General features: G+C 45.9%; 1 protein-coding gene, 1 long non-coding RNA gene and 1 other non-coding gene across 3 annotated transcripts in view; 1 reads left to right on the top strand and 2 right to left on the bottom strand.

Moving 5' to 3' along the window:
* The window catches only part of LOC118006724, a 29,860-nt gene extending 18,669 nt beyond the window's left edge, over positions 1 to 11,191 (bottom strand). The window contains exons 1-2 of the long non-coding RNA XR_004678169.1: positions 11,167 to 11,191; positions 10,826 to 10,931 (exon numbers count right to left, since the gene is read on the bottom strand). This is a non-coding gene — a long non-coding RNA (uncharacterized LOC118006724). The remainder of the gene's footprint in view (positions 1 to 10,825; positions 10,932 to 11,166) is intronic.
* LOC118006836 lies at positions 8,769 to 8,870 on the bottom strand. The gene has a single exon (XR_004678203.1). It is a non-coding gene; the product is annotated as a U6 spliceosomal RNA (small nuclear RNA).
* The window catches only part of LOC118006723 (SH3 domain and tetratricopeptide repeat-containing protein 2-like), a 51,752-nt gene continuing 36,033 nt past the window's right edge, over positions 10,911 to 26,629 (top strand). Inside the window, exons 1-3 of the mRNA XM_034999479.1 lie at positions 10,911 to 11,909; positions 21,374 to 21,472; positions 24,888 to 25,015. Coding sequence (XP_034855370.1) covers positions 11,858 to 11,909; positions 21,374 to 21,472; positions 24,888 to 25,015 — 279 coding nt within the window. The 5' untranslated portion in view covers positions 10,911 to 11,857. The remainder of the gene's footprint in view (positions 11,910 to 21,373; positions 21,473 to 24,887; positions 25,016 to 26,629) is intronic.

The following is a 26,629-nucleotide window of genomic DNA, read 5'->3' as shown; positions in this document are numbered from 1 at the left end:
TAGTTTTAATTCTTCCTTTCCAACCTGAAATGCTTTTCGTTTCATTTTTTCCCCCCCAGTTGCCTTTAAATCTTCTGGTCTTCCAACCTCATTCATCACCTGGGAGGTGAAAAGGCAGTCCCGTGCCAGTTCCGTATCCTCAGGTGCTCTCTCTCCCTCTGCGGTCCCCTCGCATTCTGGGCTGTAAACACTGGCCTTGAAGCTGAGTGGACTAATAGGCGCAGGTGAAAGCAGGAAGGAGAAGGAGGTAGTGGGGAGGAGGGCGGGACATGGGCGCCCCAAACGCCGGGTAGAAGCAGGGCTGGTAGGGCCTGCTTGCGGGTGCACTCTCCTGACTGCCCACGGCTCGGCTCGGGAACCCAAAGAGGATTGCCACAGAGAGGCAAGGTGCGGGGCTCCGCAGGGTAGTGTGTCCTGGCCAGGTCAGTCTCAGGGAGCACTGCCACGTCCCAGGATCCACGTTTTGGCCAGCATTAGGAGCCCAAAACCCCAGCCAGAGCCCTTGCGACGGGTTCATGAATCCTGGTCCTGGTCCACAGTCTTGAATTCCAAGATGAGCAAAATGAAATAGGAGAATCTGATATCGGTGATGCGGGGTCCCAGGGTGGTTAGGTGGGCTGGGGGAGCCTGGAGGCGTGGCCGCTCGCTGCTGCCACCTGCTGGACACGCCGGTGCGTGTCCAGGCTCCGCTGTGCCTGGACTTCTTCCTCGTTCTTGGGCTGTGATGCCGAGATGGAAGGATCCTTTGTGTCTTGGGGCCAACAAACGCGTGCTTGAGCGCTTGTTGCCCTTACCTCAGTGCTGAGGTCAATGGGCTAGATAATAATAGGAAAATAAATCCATCATTGGGAGGGGCTTGATGTGGTCTAGTCTTGAGCAGCGTCTCTGTCTTCCTCAAATGTAAAAGGTGGTGGCTGGACAAGTGGATGGAGACATTAGGAGTTTCCCAAGCCTATTATCTTATGTCCTGGCATTTTCTGTCGCTTTACCTATCCCCCTTCCACTTCCATTGCTAATTAATTTGTTGCTTTTTTGTTATCTTTCTCCTCTAATGGAATGTTAGCTCCATGAAAGAATATACTGTGTCTGTTGACTCTACCACTGTGCTACTCTCTCCATCCCGACCTAGATCCCAACCTAGTGCCTGCCCATAGCTGGTGCTTAATCAAGATGTTTTGAATGAAATCCTCAGGTCATCTTCAGGATTTCTTCCACTCTCCATACTCCGGGACTATATAAATGTAGATTGCATTATTCTTTGCCAAATGCAAAAATTAGGCAGACTCAGTGGTGCCCCAGTCAAGAGCCCAGCTCCGGATTCAGTCTGCTGGGTTCTGAATCCCGACTCTACCACTTGCTAGCTATGCGACCTTTGGAAATTTACTCAGCTTCCCAGACCCCCAAATTCTTCATCTTTAGATGGAGATGACATGACCTGCCTCTCCAGGTGGTTGTGTGTGTTAAATGAGTAAATCCATTAAAATACTAGTGTGGTGCATCCATATGAAGCTGTCCGTGTAGTTAACTAGCATTATCATTATTCACTTACGCCTACCCATGTGACAAGCCCATCATCTCTCTTCTCATGCAGGCCTGCTGGACCTTCCCACAGTTTGTTCCTGTCAGCCTTTCCCTGCCTGGGAATGTGCAGGAACCTCTGTTGCCATGGGGATTGCAGGGTGTGGTCCTTCCTCTGGGCCAATTATAATGATGCTAAATGAAGCTGGTCTGTGTCTCCGGTTTCCATCTCCTTGCAGAGAAGTACTGAGGTAGGGACCTGGCAGAGGAGAGCCGGCCTCCTTCTCAGTCCCCATCCCTTCTCTTGCAAATGCAATAAGCATTTCACCCTGCCCCTTCCTTTCACAGGCTTGTGAGGATCTGAATGAAAGGGCTTTCAAAGCAGCATAACTTCATAAAGGAAGGCGACCTGGTCTTGAATTCTTTCCCTTTATTCCAGGCTGAGATGAATTTCCCTCTCTTTGACCAAATATTTCCCCCAGTTGTGTGCACTCAGTTTAAAGAAACACACGCAGTGCTTCCCAGCGCTTCGAATTAACAAAATGCTTTCAGGGATCTTTCTACTTTTCTCTTCGCAGCCACTTTGTAAAGACCTTAAGTCAGGAGTTCCCTTCCCATCTGATGGCTGATGAACCCTACCCTGGAACCTGCCACTCAACCTCTCAGCCTCACGCTGAGGCAGATGCAGCATCTGGCTTGAATGTGGGGCCCCTCACCTCGGTCTAGACTCTTTTTCACCTTGCTCAGCTGGATACTGGTGGATTAGGCTTTTAGGAGAGACCATCAAACGCTGGACCGTCTAAAAGACCTGAATAATTTCTATTGGGAAAACAGTCTCTCTGCATCATTATGAGGATGTGAAGAAAGGGGTTAATAGAAATAAAAACTACCCCCACGAGGATGATCACAACAATTGGCCACCAGGAAGGTACAGGAGGAAGGCACGGGGCTCTGCTGGGAAAGTGGTCAGAGGAGGAGTATCTTGGCTCACTCCTCTCAGGGAATGGAATCAAGATCTGGGGAAGCAGAGGATCCCTTTGTTTAGAAGTTTGTTTTGAACTTTGTTTAGATTCCAGGAAGCGAGGCTAACGAGTCTCACCCAGAAACAGGAAAATGTTAGCCATCCAGTGGCTAACCCATCAGGACTCACTTGTTCTGACTTCCTCCAGGGGAAAGAGGAGCCCTTTCTGGGCCAGCTTCACCCATGGCTGTTGCTGGGGCTGCCCTCTTGAAGCCTCTCTTTCCCACAAGAGTTCCCGTCTTTTAACTTGAGGCTCCAGCCACAAGTCAAGTGAAACAGGCCAAGTCAGAATCATCATTCTCACAATGTGGGCTAAGTCCAGGGCCAAGAGTGAGGCATATATATGATAATATATATAATATGATCCTCTAGAGGAATAAATATATTATATATATAAACCATGTATATAGAATCTATGTACATATAATCTTCCTTACAGAAATGGGATCACATAGGCGTGTGTCTAGGATGCAGAGCCCAAGTTCAGAAGGATACTGCAGATTGCCTGTGGTTGCCTTCAGGGAGGGGAGTGGGCTTTGGTTAGGAGCCAGGTGGTTTGAAAGTGGACATGCCTTTTTATTCAACATGCAGCCTGAACTTTTGCTTACATATGTGACCGTCGCTGTGATGACACCGTTTTAAACAGAGTACCTGGCCTTCCTGCAGGACAGTACTCCCCACCACGCTCTGCATGGGCTCCTCTTCACCCTCCACCACTACAGACGTGGTCTCTGAAATTCCCCTCGGCAGCCCCCAACTTTCAGCTCACCCACTCCCTGAAATCTCCCCAAGCTGCTGGACAGTCTCCTTAGGATCTTGTGACATGGTTTGTCTGATCACCTATATGTCCATCCCCCCTGGGCCTCCTCATCGAGCTTGACTCCGAGGTGGCCCGTTTCAGTCACAATCTCACCAGCCCCCCAGATTCTCGCACCCTAGTGCCCCCTGACACCCCTGCTTTGCCAACTCTGAACTGCTGTATGCTGTCCCTGCTCCATTTTGAGGCTCCTGGAGGAGAGACATAAACCCCCACGGCTGGGCCCCTGCAAACTTTTAACGGCCAGCACCCTCTGTCCTTCACTGGGACCAGTGACCCGTCCATTCCTTTCAGATCAGCTTCTTATTATGCTACCCCCATGGACGCCCTTGTTCTCCTCCTCCCTGGTTACATTGTGGCCTTCAGCCATGAGCTGTTCCAAACGCACACCTCATTCCTCCATACTCTCAACGCCTTCACACGGCCCATCTCAGAGGATCCCTGTCTGCAAGACAGGCTCTGTGTCCACCCTCCAGGCCATCCCAGTTCCCCTCCTTCTGGACTCTTCTACATCAGTGTGCTTCTTGCTGCGTCTTTAGTCTATTCCTCTCTAGTTCACATTGGTATGACACAAAGCTCTATTCTGGGCTTCGCTTGATTTAATAGTTTCTTTTCCCCCAGTGCCTGAGGAAACAGAGGGCATGCGTGGTGAATGTTGTGGAGTCTGCCTGGAACCCAAGCTATCTCGACTGGCCCACTCCTTCCCCCAGCTGGAAGCTTTCAAGGTCGACAGCTCTCAGCTGATCCCTCTCTGGGGCTTGCCTGGAACAGAAGAGTGCCCTCTCCAGTCCGTGCTCCCTTCCGGGGCAGCTGCCCTCAATGACTGGCCATTGCAAGGTTGTAGCCTGTCCAGTGACTGGTGGTTATCAGGTGCCCCTGGCCCAGGATGACTCTGCAGGGCCCGCCGATCCCTGGGCTCCCTTTGGGAACGAGCTGAGGACTCTCTTGAGTCTGTGTTGCAGGCCATTCCATCCTGTCTTCCCCGCCCCCACCCCTAGGGATCCTGTGAGCACAACCCCATAAGCTTCCTGCCTGCCAGGGTTCCTCTCAGAGTCTGCTTCTTGGGAACTGACCTGCCGCAGCAGGCTTTTCAGACTGGGGGAGGACTCTTGAACAGGGATGGAAAAGATCAGTGTTCAGATTGATCTTATCTGTTTGGAACATAGAGGCCAGTCTGAGAAAATTAAGCTTCTTGGGTCAGTATAAACTTTTGGATTAGGTAGCTTAAAACAAATTCAGTTGTACAAACACAAGTTGTGAGAGATTTGGTCAGGCATCTATTTGAAAAAAGAACTAAGAGCTTCCTTAATTTTTTAGTTCCTTCCTTCCTCCCTCCCTCCCTCCCTTCCTTCCTTCCTTCCTTCCTTCCTTCCTTCCTTCCTTCCTTCCTTCCTTCCTCCCTCCCTCCCTCCCTTCCTTCCTTTCTTCCCATAAGAGTGCCTATTCTATGTCAGGCACTGTGTTGCATGGTGGGAATGGGGCAGCAGAAACGTGAGGGGGGAGATGATAAATAAACACCCAGACTTAGGACTATAATCACTCAAGTAAATAAGCAGGGAGCAGAAATAAGAATAAAAGGAGGTACCTCTCAGAGTAGGTGATACTGAAAACAAGGCTGACCCGAGGTCCGCACCGTGTGCAGTGGGACAGACGCTGGGGCAGTCAGAGGTGAGGGACTGAGGGGTCTGCAGGGCATGCTCACTGAAGCCTCCAGACACTGAAGGAGCAGCAGTGGGGCAGCTCTGATGGCCTCGACTCTGCGTGGTCTAAGCACCAGCGCATGGGAGGCACCTGCAAGCTCCCACTAGGACTTCTCACCCCTGAGGAGACCTGGGATTAGGATCTGCATTTTCCCCGTTCCCAGGTCTCTCATTTCCTATGGCTGCTGCAACAAATGCAGACTTAGTGGCTTCAGACAACACAGCTTCATCATCTCGGAGTTCCAGGTGTCAGAAGTCCCAGGTGGTTCTCACTGGGCTAAAATCAAGGTGTGGGCGGGGCCGTGTTCCCCTCGGAAGTTCTAGAGGAGAATCCATTCTGCGCCTTTTCCAGCTTTTGGAGGCTTCCCCCATTCCTTGCCTTGTGGCCCCATCTTCCATCTGAAACCAGCATTGAGACAGCATCTTCAGATCACTTTCTCGGATTCTGACCGCTGGCATCTAGTCTCCTTGTCGTGTCTTCTTCTGACTCTGACCTTCCCACCTCCCTTGTGGTTACATGAGATGATCCAAATAATGTCCCTTTCTCAAATTCCTTCACTTAATCCTATCAACAAAATCCCTTTAGCCAGGTAAGGTAACATATTCCCAGGCTCTGGGGATATGGACATCTCTGGGCGGCGTTATTCTGCCCATCATGCCAGATAATTAATATCCATATTAAAGTTTGAGAAGCATTGGCCCATTGTGTTTAGATGGTTTTCCTTTCCTACTTTCCCAGGATGTTCACATATTGTTGAAACCTTTTAAATTAAGTGCATGGATGATAAACTTGTTTTACTCGTTTGCTTGACCTCTATACATATGTGGTTCTGTGGAGGTTAAGATAATTCTGATTTTTATTACTAGACAGGTGTTGCTTGAGGGAGGGTTTGGGGGTTGGGATCCTGTGTATATGTGTCTGGTTTATATCCTCCTGGCTCTCTTAAGTGGTGAAGCCTACTGTATGTGCTGGTGCTGGAATGTTTGAGAAAGCTATTTCTGTCAATTACTAGCCGTAAGACCTTGGAGAAGTCACGTGATCACTCTCACAGAACACTTTCATTGCTTACAAAATGGCAGGTCCAATTCCTATGTTACTAATATAGGTGTGAGGATATAGTAAGATGGAGGATTTCATCAACAGGGAACTCTTAAATAATTACGTCATTTTTTTATCTGTGGATGCTAAACCTTGAGGATGAGAGGGACCCTCTCACATTCTTTTCTTTTTTCTGTTTTTTAAAGATCTACTTATTTATCTGAGAGAGCGAGAGAGAACACAGTGGGGAGGGGCAGAGGGAGAGGGAGAGAGAGAATCTCAAGCAGACTCCATGCTGAGCATGGAACCCAACTTGGGGCTTGATCCCACGACCCTGAGATCACAACTTGAGCTGAAACCAAGAGTCCATGACCCAACCGACTGGACCACCCAGTTGCCCCCTCACATTCTTTTCATTGAGAGAGGCAGAGTCCCTGCATGTGGTCCCCCCTTGAGGTTAAGGCTTTTAATTGACTTTGGCATAGATCAGGGACGCCTGGGTGGCTCAGCTGGTTAAGCCTCTGCCTTTGGCTCAGGTCATGATCCTAGGGTCCAGGGATCTAGTCCCACATTGGGCTCCTTGCTCAGCGGGCAGCCTGCGTCTCCCTCTGCCTGCCACTCTCCCTGCTTGTGCATTCTCTCTCTCTCTCTCTCACAAATAAATAAATAAATAAATAAAATCTTAAAAAAACAAAAAACTTTGGCATAGATCAGAAGAAAAGGAGAACTAGATGGACATCTAGACCCCTGAAATCTACACCTGGGCCTGTCCCTCATCCCTGCAAAAGAAACCCCTGGGGCATTATTTGCTGAAATCTGGATGCACATCAGAATTACATGGGATGGGTCTAATCAGAGATTCTGTTTCACTGGGGCTGGGTAAGATCTAGGCATCTGAACCTTGATAAATCTCTCCAAGTGGATAGAATGTGAGCTATCTTCTGACTCCTGTAGGCTGATGTAAGCTTGGGATCCATTAACAGAAGAACAATATGTGAAACGAAGGAGGGGACATGCCTCAGAGCTGTGTACAGAACACACAGCTCTGTTGGGCAGTTGGTTGGAGATCTGGGGACCCCACTACCAGAGGAACTTGAACAAGGTCATCACGTGAACAAGACCTGAATGGATGGGGACACAAAGTGACTTTTCATAAGGAAAGCACCAAAGAGGAAATGGTTGACTTTCTGAAGGCCACCCAATGAAATTTATCAATGAAAACACCTAGAAAAGAGACATACATTTCCTTCTGCTTGAAACCGATTTACAAAATTACAAAAGCCAAATACCATAGCGATGAAAACAGTTGAGCATGAAGTTTCATTTTTCTTTCTTAAGTAAACTGTTTGCAAAACTCATGTCTATCAAAAACACTGACCAGTCGAGAGTTAAGGAGAGAAATGCAGCTAGGGTGGCTGAGCTGGATGCCTTTGTCTGAGGTAGTGAAAGGTATCTTCCTGATTATCTGAGGACAGGCAGACCTGATTTTACTTGGATGCATTTCCTTGTAAGCTTTCTGATTGGAACTGAGATTTTTGTCTCTGTGGCTGATAGGCACATTCTACTCACTAAGGATGTCTCTTCTTCTTCAGAGTCCGGACGCATGGACAATATGCCAAAAACTAGCATAACAGTGATCACACATGCGCGTGCGCATGGGCACGCATGTGCAAGAATTGCACAAGCAAAAAACCAACCCCTATAAACTCCTTTTAAATCCTGACAATCATTTTGTGAGGTAGAACTTTTTTTGTGATCTCGATGTGACTATTACCATCATTGTTATTTGCAAAGGAGAGACTACGCCAAATAGCATCCAACTTGGAAATGGCAGAGCCAGGAATTGAACTTCGGTCTTCTGACCACAAATCTAATGCCCAAACAGAACTCCAAGAGGTAAAAACACAGCATTGTGGAGTTTCTTGGGGCTGTCCTAATAAACTGCCCAAACAACAGAAATACATTGTCTCATAGTTCTGGGGGTTGGAAGTCCCAAATCAAGGTGTCTGCATAGCTCTGCTCCCTCTGAAAAACCTGCAAGGAGAAGCATCCCTTGCCTCTTCCTGACTTCTGGTGGTTTGCTGGCAATCCCAGGCACTCCTTGGCTTGTGGATTTGTAACTCTACTCCCCTCATTGTTGCTGGGGTTTTTGCTTGTGTGTCTGTCCGCACAGGGTGTTCTTTTTATAAGGACACCAGTCATATTGGATTGGGGCCCTCCCTACTCCACTAGGAACCTAACTTAAATAATTATATCTGCAACAATCCTATTTTCAAATAGAGTCACATTCTGAGGTACTGGGGGTTAAGTCTTCAATATATCATTTTTGGAGGGGACAGAATTCCACCCATGACATAGTCTTGCATTTTTCCCCTTGAATTATAGTTCTCCAGTGCATATCTTATTATCCCAACTAGATTGTGAATTTCGCAAGGAAAAAAAATTCAGTTTTACATCTGAAGGGTCCAACTGGCTGCTTTTGGGCTGGATTTGGCCTACAGGCATTTTTGTCTGCTCTGAAGTATTAGCCTACACAGTGCTTTGGGAGGTTTTCTGAATTAGTCTGTGAGTATTCATTTTTTGATTATTTTTCTTATTGAAGTATAATTATCATACAGTGATATATTAGTTTCCAGTGAACGATATACTGATTCAACAGTTCTATACAATGCTCAAAACGGTGGATGCTTCACGAATTTGCATGTCATCCTTGCACAGAGACCATGCTAATCTCTGTACCATTCCAGTTTTAGTATATGTGCTGCTGAAGTGAGCCTAGTTTGTGACCATTAAAAAGTTTGGGAACTTCAAGTTAAAATCTTGATGTCTGATTTCTATGACAAACCAGAATGTCTGGTTATTTACCAGAGGAACACGGCACCATAGTTCTCATTGCCTGAAGCCTAGCAGGGGGTTCTTAGGTGGGGCAGTGCCCTCCTTGTACCACAGATATATTTATACCCTATTGATTCTGCTTCTCTGGAGAACCTCGATTAATATATTCTTCATTCAGAAATATGTCTAACACCTAAGCCCCTCTTGAGACCTCCATTGTTGTCACTCTGGCGCAGGCCATCATTATCTCTCTTCTGGATGTTACAATTGCAGCATACCTGGAATCCCAGCTATAGCCTATTTTTCTTTTGTTTTCTTCTTCTTCTTTTTTTTTTAATATGATTTATTTATTTTAGAGAAAGAGAGCATGTGCGAGTGAGCACGGGGAAGGGGCAGAAGGAGAGGGAGAGAGAGAATCTCCAGCAGACTCCCCACTGAGCGTGAAGCCCAATGCAGGGCTCGATCCCAGGACCCTGAGATCATGACCTGAGCTGAAATCAAGAGTCGGCCACTCAACCAACTGAGCCACCCAGGCGCCTCCAGCCTATTTTTCAAGGAGCAACCAGGGTGACTCTTTAAAGCCATAAGTCCATCATGAGACTCCTCTATTTAGTATCCTCCATTGTCTTCCATCCCACTCACAGTAGAAGCTGAAGTCCTTAGAGGCCTTCAAGGTCCTATGCAATCTGGCCTCCAACTGCTTTCTCCAACCTCATCTCTATACCCTGCCCTGCCTCATGGACTCAACCACACATGCTTTTCCTTCCACTTGCCACCCCTGGTCCAGCCTCAGGGCCTTTGCACCTGCTGCTCTCTCTGCCTGGAAAGCCCTTTGTTCAGGCTAATTCATCTGAGTTACCCATATGCAAGATAGCACTAGTTTCTTGCATCTCAAGAGAAGCAATGACTTTATCCAGAATGGACTTGCCAAAATGTGTGTCTCAGCCAACTGCCTCAGGGTGTCATCTGGGACAGATGGGTTTCCTTTGGTTGGTCTTGGTCATTTGCAATTTTGGATATCTGTTGCTGCACCTGTGTAAGAATGGTGTGCAGGCTAGTCAAGGAGAAATGATAAGTCTAAGCATTTGTCATCATGTGCACGTTAAACCATGGTTTCTCTTCACTGTCTGATTCTCATGTACCTCCCAAAATTTTGAGTGACTACTTTCTAAAGAAACTCTTGCTCTTTTATCTTAAGTCCATGAAAACATCCTAAAACACTGCTTTGGTGAGGGAAAAGGCATGGGACATTATGGGAAGTGGATACTTTAAACAGATGTGCACAGAGGAAACATCCCCCTTGTGATCCCCTATGTGATCCCCCATGTAATTGGAGAGACCCTGTCCCCCGGCCCCCCCTGCCCCTGCCCTAGTCCTCCTCTCCTGGGCTTTCCATAGTGATCAGCAAGCTCTGAGGGTTCACTATCAGATCATCGAATTGTTTTTCCACTGTGGTCACGGCAAGAGCTTGTATATTAGAAAAGTGAAGCTCCCGAGCTGCGGAGTCAATTAGACCTGGCTCCAGTCCTGAATCTGACGTTCGTAGATAGCGGGGCTTTGGACAAGTTATACGCCCCTCTTCACGAGTTTCCTCACTTGTGGAATAGAGCTGATAGGGCCTCCATTATGGGGCTGTTACGGGATTTAAAGGAAGTCATGTATAGTGAGTGCCTTCCCGTGGCCAACATTCAGGGACTGGGAGTCAAGATGAGTCAGCATGGAAACTGAAGCCAGACTCTTGTCACCTGAGGCTGAGCTGCTGTGTGCAGTGGACACTCGTGACCACTGCAGGGAGACCGACCTGTGGCTATCCTTCATACTGTCACCCCAGTGCTCCTCCCAGACTATAAACTTGGCCAGGCCACCTCCCTCCTTGAAACGCACGCGAGACTGACCTCCAGTCCAGCCTGCACGTAGCCTGCACGGCCGCGGTTAGGACTCTGCCGCCTCCTCTCGGCCGCCCCGCCTCCCGCTTTGGTCCACTCACCACTGAACTTTGCTCTAGGCGTTAAGAAAATAATACGTAATTAGTGATCCGTGAGCTTGGTTGGTAGATCAGTCGTGTCTCTGCCCAGTCTTGTGGACATTCAACCATATTTTCTCTGCCTCGTGTGGACGATGTCACGGGAGGTTTTCTGCACTGTGTCCACTGCATTCTCTGGCTCTGCTCCTTGTCCAAAATGGAAAAGAGTGTGGTCTGGGGTGACCGGGTTTTTGTGCACACTCGGACCCTTACCAGACTTGGTCCTCCATCCTCTCCCATCTGTAAGGTGCTGGGCTCCATCAGGCGATTTCCCACATTCCTTCTGACCAAAGCTTTAGGAGCAGGGGCTGGGGCCCTGCACACTCACCAGTGAGGACTTGGCTCACCGGTGCTGCTGGGACCCAGGCGAGATGCTGCGCCCACAGCTCCAGCTTCACCCAGAGAGCCGCGGGAGGTGCTTGCAGAGAGAGGCTGGGTGGGGATGGCTTTCTCACTGGCAGGCAAGGCAGTGTGGGCCAAGGCAGTCAGGGGAAAACAAGAACAGCAGCTTTGATTCCTGGGATGCTCTCTGCCCTCCTCCCCCACCCTGGCCTCCCCCACAGGAACCTAACTGTGTATCTCAGTCCTAGAATGTGAGGAATGCGCCAGAGCCTGATAGGCCTGAAGCAATCTGCAGAGAGGCAGGGAGGAGCGCTGCTCCCCAGTCAGAGGCCTGACAGTGTAAGGACTCTGGGTCCTGAGGGCTGGGCTGCCCCTCCCCTCCTCCCTAGGCCTCCTGCAGCAGCCAGATCTCAAAGGCTGCATTGTGCATTGAGCTGGGTTTTGGTCCCTAGTGTGCCAGGGAGGAGGCGGGAGGAGGGACACCGTCGGGAGGCTGTCCCCTCCCAGTGCTTTTCTGGCTGGTGTTCCCAGGGGCCTTTGGCCTGGGGAGAATGATGCACACATGGGTGGCTGCTTCTGCATTCCGGGGGAGCCGAGTCTGTCCTGGGGCACAGGTGAGTTTCCTGGGGGGGGCCTTGGCATGTGGAGTCGCTGAGGTGGTTGGTCCAGTGGAGTTGCTCCTGGAGTCCAGTGAAGACTCAGCGATCTGCTGGGTTGGGAAAGTTACTTTTCCAAAGACGGGGAGATGGCTCTGCTTTCTGGCCCCCTCTCCTCTTCCCTCATTCAGTATTTGTCATTCTGCCTTTGTGAAAAGGGAGTAGACCCTGGGAAACTTCTACTTTTCCCTATGAGAGAGACTTTGAGCTCACTCTGTGAGGAGGCGGTGCTGCTCTTGGCTGCTACTCGCAGGGTGTGACTAACCCCTTCCGTCTTTTCTTCCCAGGATTCCCTAGGTCAGGGAGGAACCTCAGGCAGTGAATGCCTCTGGGGCCTTCGGGTGGTCATAAACTTGGCCTTCGTCACTCAACCCTATTTTCATCAGTATTGCTGTCACTAGAGAAAAACAGGCAATTTCCTGCCTCCTACCTATTACAGTGTGATTTTTCTTTTCTTTTCTTTTCTTTTTTTATGTCAACTTGAGGCCATGGAGACTTGTTGCCCAAGAAATTGTCAAGTCATCTGAGACTTGACATCAGGTGACCCACCATCCCAGTTTGTCTGGGCCTCAAGACTTTCTCAGGATGCAGTCAGTGCTAAAACCAGAAGAGTCCCGGGAAACCGGGGTGGTTAGTCACCCTAATGCAAGCTCCTTGCTTCTTTTCAGAGCAGGACCGAGGTGGGGCCCTGACAGGAGCAGGGCATTCATCAGGATGTGTGACAGCTTTGGGGGAAGGTGGCAGAGTCAGGGAAGACTTGCTTGGGAGATAGGAGAGCACCATGCCAAGGAATCATTCCCAACCCTTGTTAGGATTCCATGTCTTCCTGGAGTTCCATGTGTTTCCTTGGAAGGGGAACTCAGGAGAACCCCTAACGAAGGCAAACGGATTTGCAAATGATGTCCTTGGCACAACCTTTAGCTATGAAAACATTTTGTGTCTCCAGATTTCTAAGATTCTAAGATTTAGAAACTTTTCAGACCCTTTCCCTAAATCATGTTGCCATTGTACCCCACAGGAGCAGATGCTGAATGGAGGGTGGGGGAACATGAAGGACCACTGGTCTACCAGCCAGGGACCTGCGTTCTAGATCCAACTCCGTCTACCCTCACTTGGGCAGGCATCATCATGGTGAATCACCTGGTCTTTGAGGCCGAAGGGTCTGGCTTGATCTTGGTTCTTTGACTTGACTTGAACAATTTACTTACCCTCTCTGTTTCAGTTCCTCCATCTGTAGATTTGTGATATAATTATGCATTGCTCATGGAGTTGTGGTAGGGATCAAGTTTCACACTTAAAACGACCCGGCACACAGTTAATTAAGCACAAGAAATGTCAGCCATATTAATTATATTTCTATGACCCTAGCTTATCAAGCTCTCTCTTTAGGCCTTTGTTTGCTCATCTGTAAGATGAGGGATTGTAAGCTTGGCCAGCAGAGGTGCCCTAGGGAGCTCTGCTCCTGCTTTCTGACCCCCCAGCCACAGCTGGAGCAGCTCTGCTTCTGTCTGACATCCTGTCCTCAGCCCAAGGTTTCATGTACAAGAGTTCTGTGGCTGCAAACCAACCAGCCAACCAAGCAGCACTGAAGAAAGCATCCTCAGAGTTCTTATGACATTATCGTCCAGTGATTTTACCGTTTCACCTGATTTGGGGCATCGATAAGCGGTTGGCATCCTGAATCCACTATTTCTCTGAATCAACTTGCCATTTCCCTTACCAGGGCTTTTCATGCCATTTCCCCAAACTGTTTTCTGTGCTTGTCAGCGCCTTTGCCTAGGGAGGACGATATGGGTGTTGTAGGTTTGAGGACCGTTGATACAAACATCCCTTGTTAGGCAACCCTATTTATCCTAGAGAAATGGAACAAAGTATGAGACATATCCTGGAGTGACTCCATCGTTCTGTGACTTTGGGCAAACCTCTTATATTCTTCAAACCTCAGTTTTCCTGTCTGTAAACTGGATCTAATGGTACTCTCTATCCCATGGAGTTTTGGGTGAGGATTACATCAGATAATTCATCTCATGGATTTAGCACAGGGTCTGGCTTCTGATAATCCCTCAGTAATTGTGGGTTGTTTTATTGTTCCCTAGTAAAGACTATTCCCATAACCCTTCTCCCTAATTCCTGGCCCCACTGTCCTCCTGTTTCTGGCTGCTTCTGCCATTACAACTGTTTAAGGGGGAGTCAACAGGGAGGACCAGCAGTCCTCAGGGGTAAGAGAGGCAGGAAAGGAGAAGGCTCTCGGTAGCACTGAGCCCTGGACGGATGCCTAGCTGGTTTGCCACAGTGTCACACAATGATGAATGTTGGCTCTGGCCACCCCAGGTGACCTGCATTTTCACACATGGGCCCTGCCTGAGCATCTGTTCCATAATATTTCTCATTTGCTCACTTAAGTCTCCCCACTGCGCATGGTGAGAGGTGCTGGTTCTGGTCAATTGCCCTCATGTCTGTCTTCCTGGACCCTTGGAGATTCTTGCCACTGTTTAATAAATTATAGTTGCTCACTGAGGATTGCAGAGTAAGTCATGTCAAAGTTCATTGACCTAAAAACTTCTAGCACTGCCCCGTTATCATCAACATGTTCTTGAAGAAATTTGGCAGACTGACACTCTTGAACAGGGGCTGTGAGAGAGAACATTTGCCTATATTGATCACTGGTGTTTTTAACTTTCAACATTTTTGGTAAATGTGAATCATGAGTATAATAATAGGAAATTGAGGGAGAATGCTGGCAATAGTGAATGATGCCTCATATTTGAACTTTAGAAAGCTTGCGAGGCATTTTGAACTTACTGATAATAGAGAATTTCAGAACAATAAACCCACCATCTAGCTCTAGCACATTTCTACATTCTACCACATCTGCTTCAGAATATCTTTATTTCATTTTCTTAAAGAAAAACAAAACATTGCAGGTGCAAGGAGGGTCCCCCGGTAGTTCTCCTCAGTCTCATTTCCCTCCCTCCCTTCCTTCCCAGCGTTAATCACTTTCATGGATTCAGTGATTTTGTGCTTTTATTACATGTTCCTGTGCTCCTAATCATTGCAAAGAATTTTTTTCTGAAGATTTTGATACTAAAACAAAACAGTAGCATTATGCAACTTGCTTTTTTCCTCTCCCTCCACATGATGATTGGAGATACATCCGTGTAGGTAGATGGAGCCGTGGCTATGATTTAACATCTGTCCTAACAAAGACAGTGTAGGTTTACATCTTAAAACCTGCTGGTGGTGTGACCGTCAGGTCAAAGAAGGAAAAAAAATATGTAGGTAGAGAAAAAAAGCACGCAGGGAAACAGTTCTTCAAGTTTTCTTCTTAAAGTTGGGGTGGAAGGTAGGAACAAGGAGAGCTCACGTCCAACAAGTTGCTGAGAGTGAGATGTTTCCAGATTAGAGACTGCAGACTTCAGAGATCTGAGGTCAGGTTAACGTTGTGGTGGCAGCACGGTCTGCCCCCAGGGATCTGGATGGCCTCTGACTCTGTCGCGAACGTGCTATGTGACCTTGTAGAATCACTACTCCTTTGTTTCTTCGCAGTAAAATGAGGAGTAGAACGAAATGATCTCTTAAATCCCTTCTATCTATTCATTTTCTGTAATTATTGCCTTTTCCTTATTTTTATCCCTCATACTCAATATGTCAAGATGCTTTCTCTCTTCTAACTTTAAAATACCACGTCATTCACGATATTCCCTCACTTCTCATTTGCCAAAATCACAGCGCACAGTCTCACACTTATACTCCTGGATTGCCAGACGGCTTTTTGGCTGGCCTCCCTGCCTCTCGTCTTTCTTCTCCCCTGTCCTTCTTGTGCCACCCCAGGTAGAATTTCCATTGTTATTAGGCCATTCCCATGCTCGAGAATGCTTCATGGCTCCCTGCTGCTTGCTGTATCTCTTCTAAATTCCTCTGCTTGCCTTGAAATGCCGTCCCTCTCCTGACTCTACCGTATTTATCAATTTTAGCCCCATGATCACTGACCTCTCTGGTACGTACAGCCTGGCTTCTGCTGTCTCTGTGTATGCAAAGTTCATTCCCCCTTATCTTGCCGATCTCTTTGCCAGTAATTTTGCTCCCCTCCCTCCCTCCCCCCATATAAATCTACCAAGAAAGTGAAAAAGAAGCCACAGACTCAGGGATAATACATGAAAACCACATATCTGATACTTGTATCCAGAACATTAAAAAAAACAAAAAAACACCCTGGGACACCTGGGTGGCTCAGTTAGTGAGGCATCTTCCTTCGGCTCAAGTCATGATCCCAGGGTCCCTGGATCGAGTCCCGCATCGGGCTCCCGCATCGGGCTCCTTGCTCAGACAAAAGTCTGCTTCTCCCTCTACCTGCTCTGCCTGCCACTCGCTCTCTCTCTGACAAATAAATAAATAAAATCTTAAAAAAAGCTCACCCTTATAACTCAGTAATGAGAAGGTAAATAACCTAATTAAATGGAACAAAAGGTTTATAAAGACACTTTCATTCAGAAAATGTATGTGTGGCAAATAAGCACATGAAAAAAATACTCAACATCATTAGTTACTAAGGAAATGTCAATTGAAACAGTGAGATAAAACTACACACCTATGGAATGGCTAAAATTAAAAAACCTGATAATATCAGAGGTTGGTGGGGATATGGAGCAACTGGAAACCAGAACTCTCCTACATTGCTGATGGGAATGCAGAATGTTATAGCTGCTTTGGAAAGCAGTTTGGCAGTTTTTAAAGAAATCTCAATTTTTTTTTAATTCGTAACTTTTTCTCACTCATAATAATAATAATAACAAAAACGATACTAGCTTATACCAAAAGTAATTTATTGATTCATAAATGAAAAGTCCAGGGGTTGTTTGCTTTAGGTATGGCTGGATCAAGATATTCAAATGATGTTATCAGAAAGTTATCTTTCCTAAACTCCTAAACTTTTATTGGGTTGGCCTCAACCTTAGGCAGGCCCTCACCCTGTGATAGGTGCCCCCCATTGCAGGTTGTCATAGTCACAACTCCTAGTGCAATGGAAAGAAATCTCTTCCTGCAGAGTGCTGATGAGGGTCCTAGGACTAGTTCTCATTGGCTTCACCTTGGTTATGTGGCCATGGCATAACATAACATGATTGGCTTATGCTTGAGTCTGGTGCCCACTTTTGGAGCTAGGGATGGAGTCAGCCCCACCTGAACTACATGGACTGGGTTTGCGTGGCTCATCTGACTAATGAAGAAGCTCAGGGTTGAGTCTGGGACTGTCTAATTGCAGTCTTTGTTCTTAGCCACTTCTCTACCTGCCTTCAGTGTTAGAAAACAAATGTGTGTCTATTACAGGATATTTGGAAAGCGGACAAAAGTAGACAAAAAGATGATGAAAAGTGATTCAGCAGTAACCACTATGAACCTTCTGGTCTATTTCCTTTCAGTCATTAAAGAAATCATACTTTTTTTTTAAACATACTTCATTCCATATGATAGCTTTTTGTTCCCTTGATTTGTCTCTAGTTCTTTTTTTAAGGCCCAGCTAAGTCTTCATTCTTTCATGTTGAAATACAATCCATGTGCAAAAGAGTTCTGTAAACTATGAATCCCTGTGCAGCTATTAACTGTTCTTCCTATTATGTGGCTCACCCAAATTTTCCAGATCCCTTATTGTGTCTCAAATGGTTGTCTTCTAGCTCATGGGTCCCCAGGCAGCTGGTGAATAGGTTCTTTCTGCTCCAGAGATTCTCACACTTTAAAGTACAAGAGAAATCCTCAAGATGTTAATTGAAAATGCACATCTCCAGACTCTACTCCTAGATATTTGGATGTGAAGTAGGTAGAGAATGGCTCAAGGAATATTTCTGAATTTTTCTTCTATCAAAATTTACCATTTATACAGAATGACACACAAAATTACATGTGTACAGCTTAGTGAATTTTCACAAGGTGAATATATCCATCTATAGTGCTTCCTGGGGTCGTCATTCATTTATTCTTATTGCTTTATTGTACTTGATTGTATATACTACCACTTACTTGTCCATTCTTGTGTAGATGGACATTTGGGTTGGTGCCAGGTTTTGGGTGTTGTATTTTGGTGAACACGTATATGTATTCTTTTGAGTATATGCCTAAGAATGGAATTGCTGAATCTTACTGCAGGCATATATTCAGCTTGAACTGATATGTCAAACAGTTTTTCCAAAGTAAAAATTTTCAAGGCTTATTCTCACACTTTCAGTATATGGGATGGGAGTTCCAGTTGCTTTGTATCCTTATGAACACTTGGCTTTATCTGTCTTTTTTATTTTAGCCAGTCTGTGTGGAGGTGTTCCACTGTGGTTTTAATTTTCATGTACCTGATGAGTTTGAGAAAATTTTCATAAATTTATTGGCCATTTGGATATTGCCTTTGATAAGTGCTTATTCACGGCTTTTATCCATTTTTCTAGTGGGTTGCCTACTTGTTTCTGAAAGATACATAGCATTCTTTATATATTCTGGATTTGAATTCTTTACATTCTATACATTCTTTATATTTTCTTCTACTCCGTCGCTTACCTTTCACTCTCTTAATTGCATCTTTTGATTAACAAAAGTTCCTACTTTTATCTATTATTTTTTTGTGTGGGTAGCACTTTCCCATCCAGTTTAGGAAATAACTGGCTACCTCAAGTCATGCAGATATTCCTCTCTATTTTTCTTTCCTTTTTTTTTACTTTAGAGATTTCATTTATTTATTTGTATGTGTGAGAGAGAGAGAACACAAGCAGGGGGAGTGGGAGAGGGAGAAGCAGGCTTCCCACCGAGCAGGGAGCCCGATGCGGGGCTCGATCCCAGGACCCTGGGATCACGACCTGAGCCGAAGGCAGACACTTCACTGACTGAGCCACCCAGGTGCCCCTCTTCTCTATTTTTCTACAAGTTGGCTAGGACAGACAACTTTTTAAAAACCAGCACCTAGGTAACTCTGATGCAGTCTACAAATTATGTCCCGTGAAACATTGTAATCTTCTGCTCTGAACGTCACACATCTTTTCAGAGCTTTGTGCCCTGCCCTCTCCCTCAAAGCAGGGTGGCCATGAACGTCCTCCTTCAAGGTGGGCTTACCTGGTGGGCATTCACCATCCTTAGGCTGTTGTTTCTTTCCATGCAGTGTTGCAATAGGGACGCACTCTCGAAGCTTGCGGGGGCCGGATGTGAATGAGTAAATTTGACGGTGTGCAGACTATGGTGGACAGAGAAGGAATGCCGCAGAGGGGCAGCAAACGTTTGGCCCTAGCCGACTATGGCCACATGAGAATGAGGGCCCCGAACTACAGATCTTCCCGTTTTCAAAGCAAAGCCAAGCATCTGGGTTATGTAAAATATCCCACTTTCTGAGTGATGTCAAGCAACTCAAATTCGAACTTTAAAAATTCACTGCTGGGGAAAAGAAAAAAAGAATAACAAAAAAGAACAAAAAAAAAAAAAAGAAAAAGAAAAATGATGTTTGTGGGTTTGTGATGGCCTCTGGCCTCTAGCCTATCAGTTTTCAAACTGTCGTAGAGTAGGGAAGGAGGCAGCCACTCCAGGTGAGATCATGGGACCAGCAGGGGCACCCCCCCCACCAACCCTGGAGCACATTAGACATGCAGAGCCTTAGGCCTTCAACCTACCAAGGCAGAATCTAAATTTTATCAATGTCCTCAGGCCATTCATACACACATGAAAGTTTGAGAAGCACCAGTCTAGATGTATGGTTCCCAGCACTGGCTCAAATTAGAATCGTTTGGGGAACTTAAAAGAATTTCTATGGCTGGGCTTCCCTACGAACCACATAAATCAACGTTTCTGGAGATGGGGCCTAGGCGCTGCTATTTTTAAAAAGCAATCTGATTGATTCAAATAGGCAGTCAGAGTTGAGAACCACTAACTTAGATCTGTCTGTCATTTGTGAGTGGGAAAAGTGAAACTTCAGAAAACGGAAGGATGGAATGCCTTGCCCAAGGTCATTAACTAAAGTTGGGAGAATCTGATGTGTGCTCAACCTCTTATCTCATGATTCCCAAGCCAGTGCCCTTTTGCTATAGTTGCCTTTGGTTCCTGGGGGCAGAAGTACAAAATGATCCAGTTCATCAATAGCTCATTACTGCCAGCTTCAGCTAAGCTGCTTTCAACACTGAACCTTTAACAAGACTAGATGACGAGCTGTGAGCTGACGGGCCCCTCCTTCTGCCTATTCAAACCCAAATCCACTTCATTCTCCCTATGCATCACCCCAAAAAGTGTTAACCACTCCTGCTATGAAGAAATGGAAGGTTCTCCATTTGGGTCTCACAATCTCACTGCGTAGGCATGGAGCAGGGAGGGGAGGCACAGACATCTGGCAGCCATGTGAGGATTTGGGGTCAGCATTCATCAACAGTGAGTGGAGGAGTGTGATGGCTGGTCCCTTATCCCTCTTGGGCTTCCTTAGTAGAAGAACAGGTCCACAATGCAAAATGGGTTGGTCTGTTTAACTCTGATCTAGCCTAATTTTACAATCGAAGAACCTGGGAGAATTAAGTGAGGGACTTGCAAACAGTGATTGAGCCAAGGTTCTTAACCCTTCTTTCCAGGCCCATGCAGTGCTTATAGTATTCTGACCCCATGGTATAGTTCTTGAACAGTTCCATGGTCAAAGGAACAGAGTAACCAAAAGTAATGTGTTACAGACTTGAGTTCTCTTGTTGTATTTTGGGGATACCACGAGGGAGGCCCACATTTCATAGCGATGCTTGTGAAATTTCCTTCTATTCTTTTATATCTACTGCCTCGTGCTTTACAGCTTCTTCTCTTCTCTTTTCAACTCTCTGCCATCAAAATAGCCTCCTCCCTAAGCCTAGCCTGTGCCATGATCTTCTTTCTTCTCCTTTTCCCTCCAATTTGATAGTGGCAAAGACAGGAACGTTCTGGAGATCTGAGGAGAAGTCCCATAGAGGACTCTTAGAGGCAAACAGTCTGGTGACCATCAGTATATTTCAAGTCCATTACAAGCATGACCAGCCATCTCCCTAATGATGCCACGCTCCCTTGCTCTACTCCAACACTTCTGTTATCTACCCATTGACCTTAAACCTTGCTGCAGTCAGATCTATAATGACATTTTAGGTTCAACGTATATTGAGCATTTTCAGTGTCCTCAGCTGTGGGACTCAGTCTGCCCTGTGGGTGGGACTCTGTCTTATTTATTTATTTTAAATAAAACAGGGATACTCAGCCTACTGCAGAATTGAGATAGCAGGTATGACAGGTCTTTGATAACAGTTGAGTACAAAATAATTATTAGGCAATTGGTGATAGCAGGGAGAATTCTTCCGTGCCACCTGCCCTGGAGAAAAAATTGTCAATTGACAGCAATTTGCAGTCCATGCTTATATCCTGCTTACACTCATACAAATGATCTTTCATTTGATCTCCTCCAGGTAAAGAAACTCCTTCCAAGGATCCAACCATATCAAGTGAGTTTATAGTCTCATCTGAAGACAAGGAAAGATGTTTCCTGCCACAGAACATGACTCCAGGTATCTAAACCCCAAAGAGAAGCCCTATTTTTTTAAAGTATTTTTCATGTAGAATACCACAGTATCCTCCCTATCTCTCCCATCTGCAGGCTCCCTTCATTTTATCCTTTCTAGGCACCACCACCAAATGCATCTTTGTAGGCATGACCTTGACTGTGGTATTCACTTGCTTACAAATCTTCCAATGCTCTCCATTGCCTGCAAGATTAAGTTAAAGCTTCTCAGGTGAACACTCAAAGCCCTTCACAATCTGGCACATATTAGGAGCTCCATATATATTTGCTCTACTGAAGAAAGTATATCATTAATTAAATTTTAAGGTGCTGGAGGGCAGAGGTAATTTTTTGGAAGACTTATGTATTTATTCTACATGATATCCTAAAGAGTTATGTGTACATGGCTGGTTTTTCAGAAAATGTTTGGTAAATAAATACACAAATTGTTGAATAAATATGTGGAGGTCACGTTCGTATTCTATATACAGTACCTTATACATAGCAGGGTCTCAATAATCACTTGTTAAGTAAATGCATAAGTGAATAAACGGTTGAATATGTGGGGTGAGATGGGCCGAGCAGAAGAGCACCTGTATGAATCTTTCAGAAGCAGAACAAGATTTTGAAATTAACATGAAAGAAATCCTATTCTCAAGACACAACTTTCACAAGGTTCCCGGTAAGAGACCTCAACGGAGCTGGCGAGACGTTGGCAGCAGAGGGTGGTATACCTGGGCTGAACTTTGTGCCAGAAGCTCTGGGGATTAACCCGAAGAAGACCCAGCATCTGTCCTATAGTAACAGGGACCATTTTGGGGGCCAAATCGTGTGCCAAGCAGGTGCTAAATGATCACCTCTCATTCTCACGTGTGCACCTCTAGGAGGTGCCACCAAACTCCCCATTTCAAAGGTGGCAGAGTCTCAGAGAGGAAGGCAGCCTGCCCACTGCCACACGGCTAGTCTGTGATGAGACAGGGGTTCAAAACCCCGTCCTTGTTCATAGCCACGATGCTTCATTGCCCCTCCAAACATGTACTTCTCTCGGGCAGACAAATGATAGATTTGTGAAAAAGATTTACATTAAGAATGGTTCAAAGGACATAGACCAGGTAAATGGATGGTGTTTACATGTCATACCAGGTTCTTTCTTTTCCCATTTTCAGATTCGGTCAAACTGCTGGGCTGGCCATGAGAAAAACCTTGCCCTTTCTTGTTCTTATATCAGTCTGCTTCTTTGTCTGTTAGCTTGGGCTGTCCTAGACAAAAGGTGACTCACCACCTGTTGTTTCTTGAATGCAGTGCAGTCAGCATTTTGCCTTATCAGTGCATGAAAGCCAATGAACAAAGGAGGGGCTGAACTTGTCTGTCTTTTAGCGTTTTCCACCATGATGAACTGTTTCCAGGAAAGTCACTGAGTGAGAAGGGAACATTCCACCCCAGGCTCCAATCTCTCCTTTATGTGGAAGAGTCACCAACAAAATCAATCAGATACATTAGCATGATTAAATGACTGGTTTTCAGAAGGACTTAGAAAAAATGTCAGAGTGTATTTCATACTAACACTGGAGTGAACTTGATTTATTCCCTCGTCTGGTCTGCTGAGGGCACTGTAGGATCCCACAGGGGGCCCATACAGGAGGCTCTGAGTGGCAGCTCTTAACTGTTGAGTTCTCAAAGGCAGTTTGCTTATTTAAATCCAGGTCTTTTGAGTGACAGATCCGTGGATTCACATGCGGACAAGGAGAGCCACACCGAAGGGGCTGTCATTCACTGGGGGCTATTGTGAGAGATTCTAGAAGGGAGTTTGGATCAGGCTTTGGAAGGACAGGAGAGATGGGTTTGGTGAAAAGGAGTCATAGAACCAGTCAGAGTCAAGGCTGATTACAGGTGTGACAAGATGAGGGCAGAGGGAGCAGTAGAGTTAACAGCTAATGCTTCATGTGTTAATTGAATATTTATTGTGTAGGAGGCACCGAACAAAAAGCTTTAAATGCATAATCTCATTTGTAAGCCTCTTAAAAGCCCTGTGAATTAGGTACTATTCTCATTTTGCTAATGAGAAAAGTCAAGTGTAGAGAGGTCATTAACTGCTCAGCATGGTACAGTGAGCGAGGGCAGAGCCAAGCCTTGAGCCCAGGTCCCTGGGCTTCACCTCCTCCTAGAGGTCAGTGTGCTGATCGCTGAGGCTACCAGACAGAGGGCTGGGTCGGACAGCTGAAGATGGAGGGCTTGGCCGAGGTTAGAACACAGGCCAGGGAGGAAGAGAGTGGAACAAACATCTGCCCGCAGTTCACACCCATGTCAGGTCGGTGGGGTATGTCCTATTGCAGCTGGCCAGAAGCCACAGCATTTTCAGGACTTCGAGGTTAAAAAGGGGCCTTTTAAATGTGGGAGCCCAGGCTGCCTTGTGTTACCACGGCCCAGCAGGAGAGGGGCTGTCTTTAATGGGCTCAGGGATTGGCAAAGTCCCTGGCAAGTTAGGGCTAGAAGAGAGACCTCCATGATTATCCAGTCCAATGCCTGTTTGGTTCATTGTATTTGATAATTATTAACGCGATAGCTACTTATTGTCTAAAGAAGACGTGGCAAAGTGCAATTGTAAGATGAACCTCCTCAGGGTGGCCTTTTCCAACAATACTGTCCAAAGGCATACCCCTGCCCCTTGCACTGCTCCATCACGCTGTCTGTTAACCCAATTACATTGCTTTCTTAGCACTTTTCTCCATCCGAAATTATTATGTTCATAGAATTGATTACTTGCAGAGAATACAAGCTCCATGAGAACAGGGACCACCTCTATTTTGTTTCCTGCTGTATCCCAGCACCTGAAACAGCTTTTGCTCATAGTATTGGTTAAATAAACGTGCATTTTGAAGAAATTAAAGATAAGCTTTAATACATTAAGCAACTACCCCGGCAAACATTAAAAAATTCATTATTAGAAACAGTTTAGAGAAAATGTATGATGTATACATAATGCATAAAGTATAGACTATTACATATCATAAATTTGACATATAAATAATTTCCATATATATGGATAAATTAGTATTTGTTCAAAACTTTCACAAATCATCCACAGGAAGATATACATGTCTAGTTCTTCTTGTTGGTACTGTCACCTCAGTGCCAGGAAGCCTAGGAACATACCTTGTTCAAAGCAGAAATAACAACAGCAACTCCTGGGATTCCGGAACACTCCCAGGTTGCAGCCTTTTCTTTCTTTCTTTTTTTTCTTTTGGGGGACATTTTAAAGGAGGTACCTAGGAGATCTTTAAGATTCCTTATAATCTCTAATTAATGAGGACACCAATTTAAGATTTAGGTGTGGGAAACATTGGGGTTCACCTAATTCTTTTTTCTCTTTTGTTGCATTTCCAGCCTGACCTGATTGCATTTCTCTCTGTGTTCTCTTTAAGATCTGACGCTGTCCTTCAGTGTGAAGAGCCGCTCCCGGAGGTGTGTAAACGGCCTCCTGCAGGAAGCGGCCAGGAGGCGGCTCTGGGCCCTGGAGAATGACGACCAGGAGGTGCGTGCCCTGTTTCAGGTGAGCTGGGGTGGCCGGGTGCAATTCTGAGCCTGCCTTGTGTCCGGCCGCCGCATGGCTCGCCAGCACCTAGGACAGCTCCAGGAACAAAGTAGGCCCTCAGGAAAACAGCTGAAGGAAGGAAAGAATGAATGAAAACGTACACATTTGCTGCTCAGCAAGAACAGGCACAACTCAGAAGGGGGCAAACTCTGGAGTTGCAGAGTCAGAGAAAAAACAGTGTCAAATCTGCCACTCACAGCTGTTTGACCTTCTACAAGTGACTCACCTGTGTAGGATGAGAATTGTTGATTATTTACCTCATGAAGTAGAGCTTAAAAAAAAATGTGGTAAATTGGAATTTTGTTGTTTTTTCATTGCGATAAAATAGATGTAACATAAATTTTCAACGTTAATTATTTTCAGTGTACAATTCCGTGGCATCAATGCACTCACATTGTTATTCACCCATCACCACTATCCATTCCAGAACTTTTTCATCATCCCAAACTGAAACTCTGTATCTATTATACAATAAGCCCCTCCCATCCCCTTCCTTCACCACTAGTATACTTTTTTTTATGTACCCAAATTGCCAATCAAAAATTAATAACTATAGGGCGCCTGGGTGGCTCAGTTAGTTAAGCGACTGCCTTCGGCTCAGGTCATGATCCTGGAGTCCCGGGATCGAGTCCCGCATCGGGCTCCCTGCTCGGCAGGGAGTCTGCTTCTCCCTCTGACCCTCCTCCCTCTCATGCTCTCTGTCTCTCATTCTCTCTCTCTCAAATAAAAAAAAAATTAATAACTATAAATTTTAGAATGAGAGGAGAAAAAGGCTATCAAGTAAATAAACCAGTTCCTGCTTTCATAGTGGGTAGCTAGTATCTTCAGTTGTTAAACCAAGGAAGAAGGGTAAGACCAAATTATTTACAGTTTAGGAGAGATTCTTTTTTTTTTTTTAAGAACTTATCCATTTATCTGACAGAGAGAGCACAAGCAGGAGGAGTGGCAGGTAGAGGGAGAGGGAAAAACAGGCCCCCTGCTGAGCGGGGAGCCTGACGCAGGGCTCTATCCCAGGACCCTGGGATCACAACCCCAGCTGAAGGCAGATGCATAACCAACTGAGCCACCCAGGTGTCCCCTGGGAGGGACTTCTGAAGAGAACCAAAGTCAGAAATGGTTAAAAGTTGTTGCAACTAGAGGGGAGAAAAAGGATATTACTTCATGTAATAAACTATTATGTTCTAGTTATTTTTACAGTCTCTGAATTAATTTGATACAAGTTAAAAAGGGAAATGTGTTCTATTAACATGTCATGTAAAAAAAAAAAAAGCCTAGTTTGTCGGGAGGAGCCTGTGAGTAGGTATCTGTAGAGAGCTTGGCACTTTGCTTGGGTGGTGGTATGTGCTTCCTAAATAGCAGATAAATTATAAATAGTAGGGTTCTTTTATTTTTAGTTTCCAGAATTCAGAAACTTGGAGGCATGAGCTGCTAACTAGCACCATCGTTTTTTAAAATTTGGCGTGGCCAAATTTTGGCGTGGGCAAGAGCTGGGTTTGATTGAGCCAGGTGGTCTGCTAGGCTGAGGGTGGAGCCGGGCCAGCTTGCGTGCGGGAGCAGAGACCTGGAGTCAGC

The sequence above is a fragment of the Mirounga leonina genome, unplaced genomic scaffold (genome assembly GCF_011800145.1).
Source record: "Mirounga leonina isolate KUSES-001 unplaced genomic scaffold, KU_Mleo_1.0 Mir_99, whole genome shotgun sequence".
Lineage (NCBI taxonomy): Eukaryota > Metazoa > Chordata > Mammalia > Carnivora > Phocidae > Mirounga > Mirounga leonina.
This window is presented reverse-complemented; position numbering and strand designations above follow the sequence as displayed.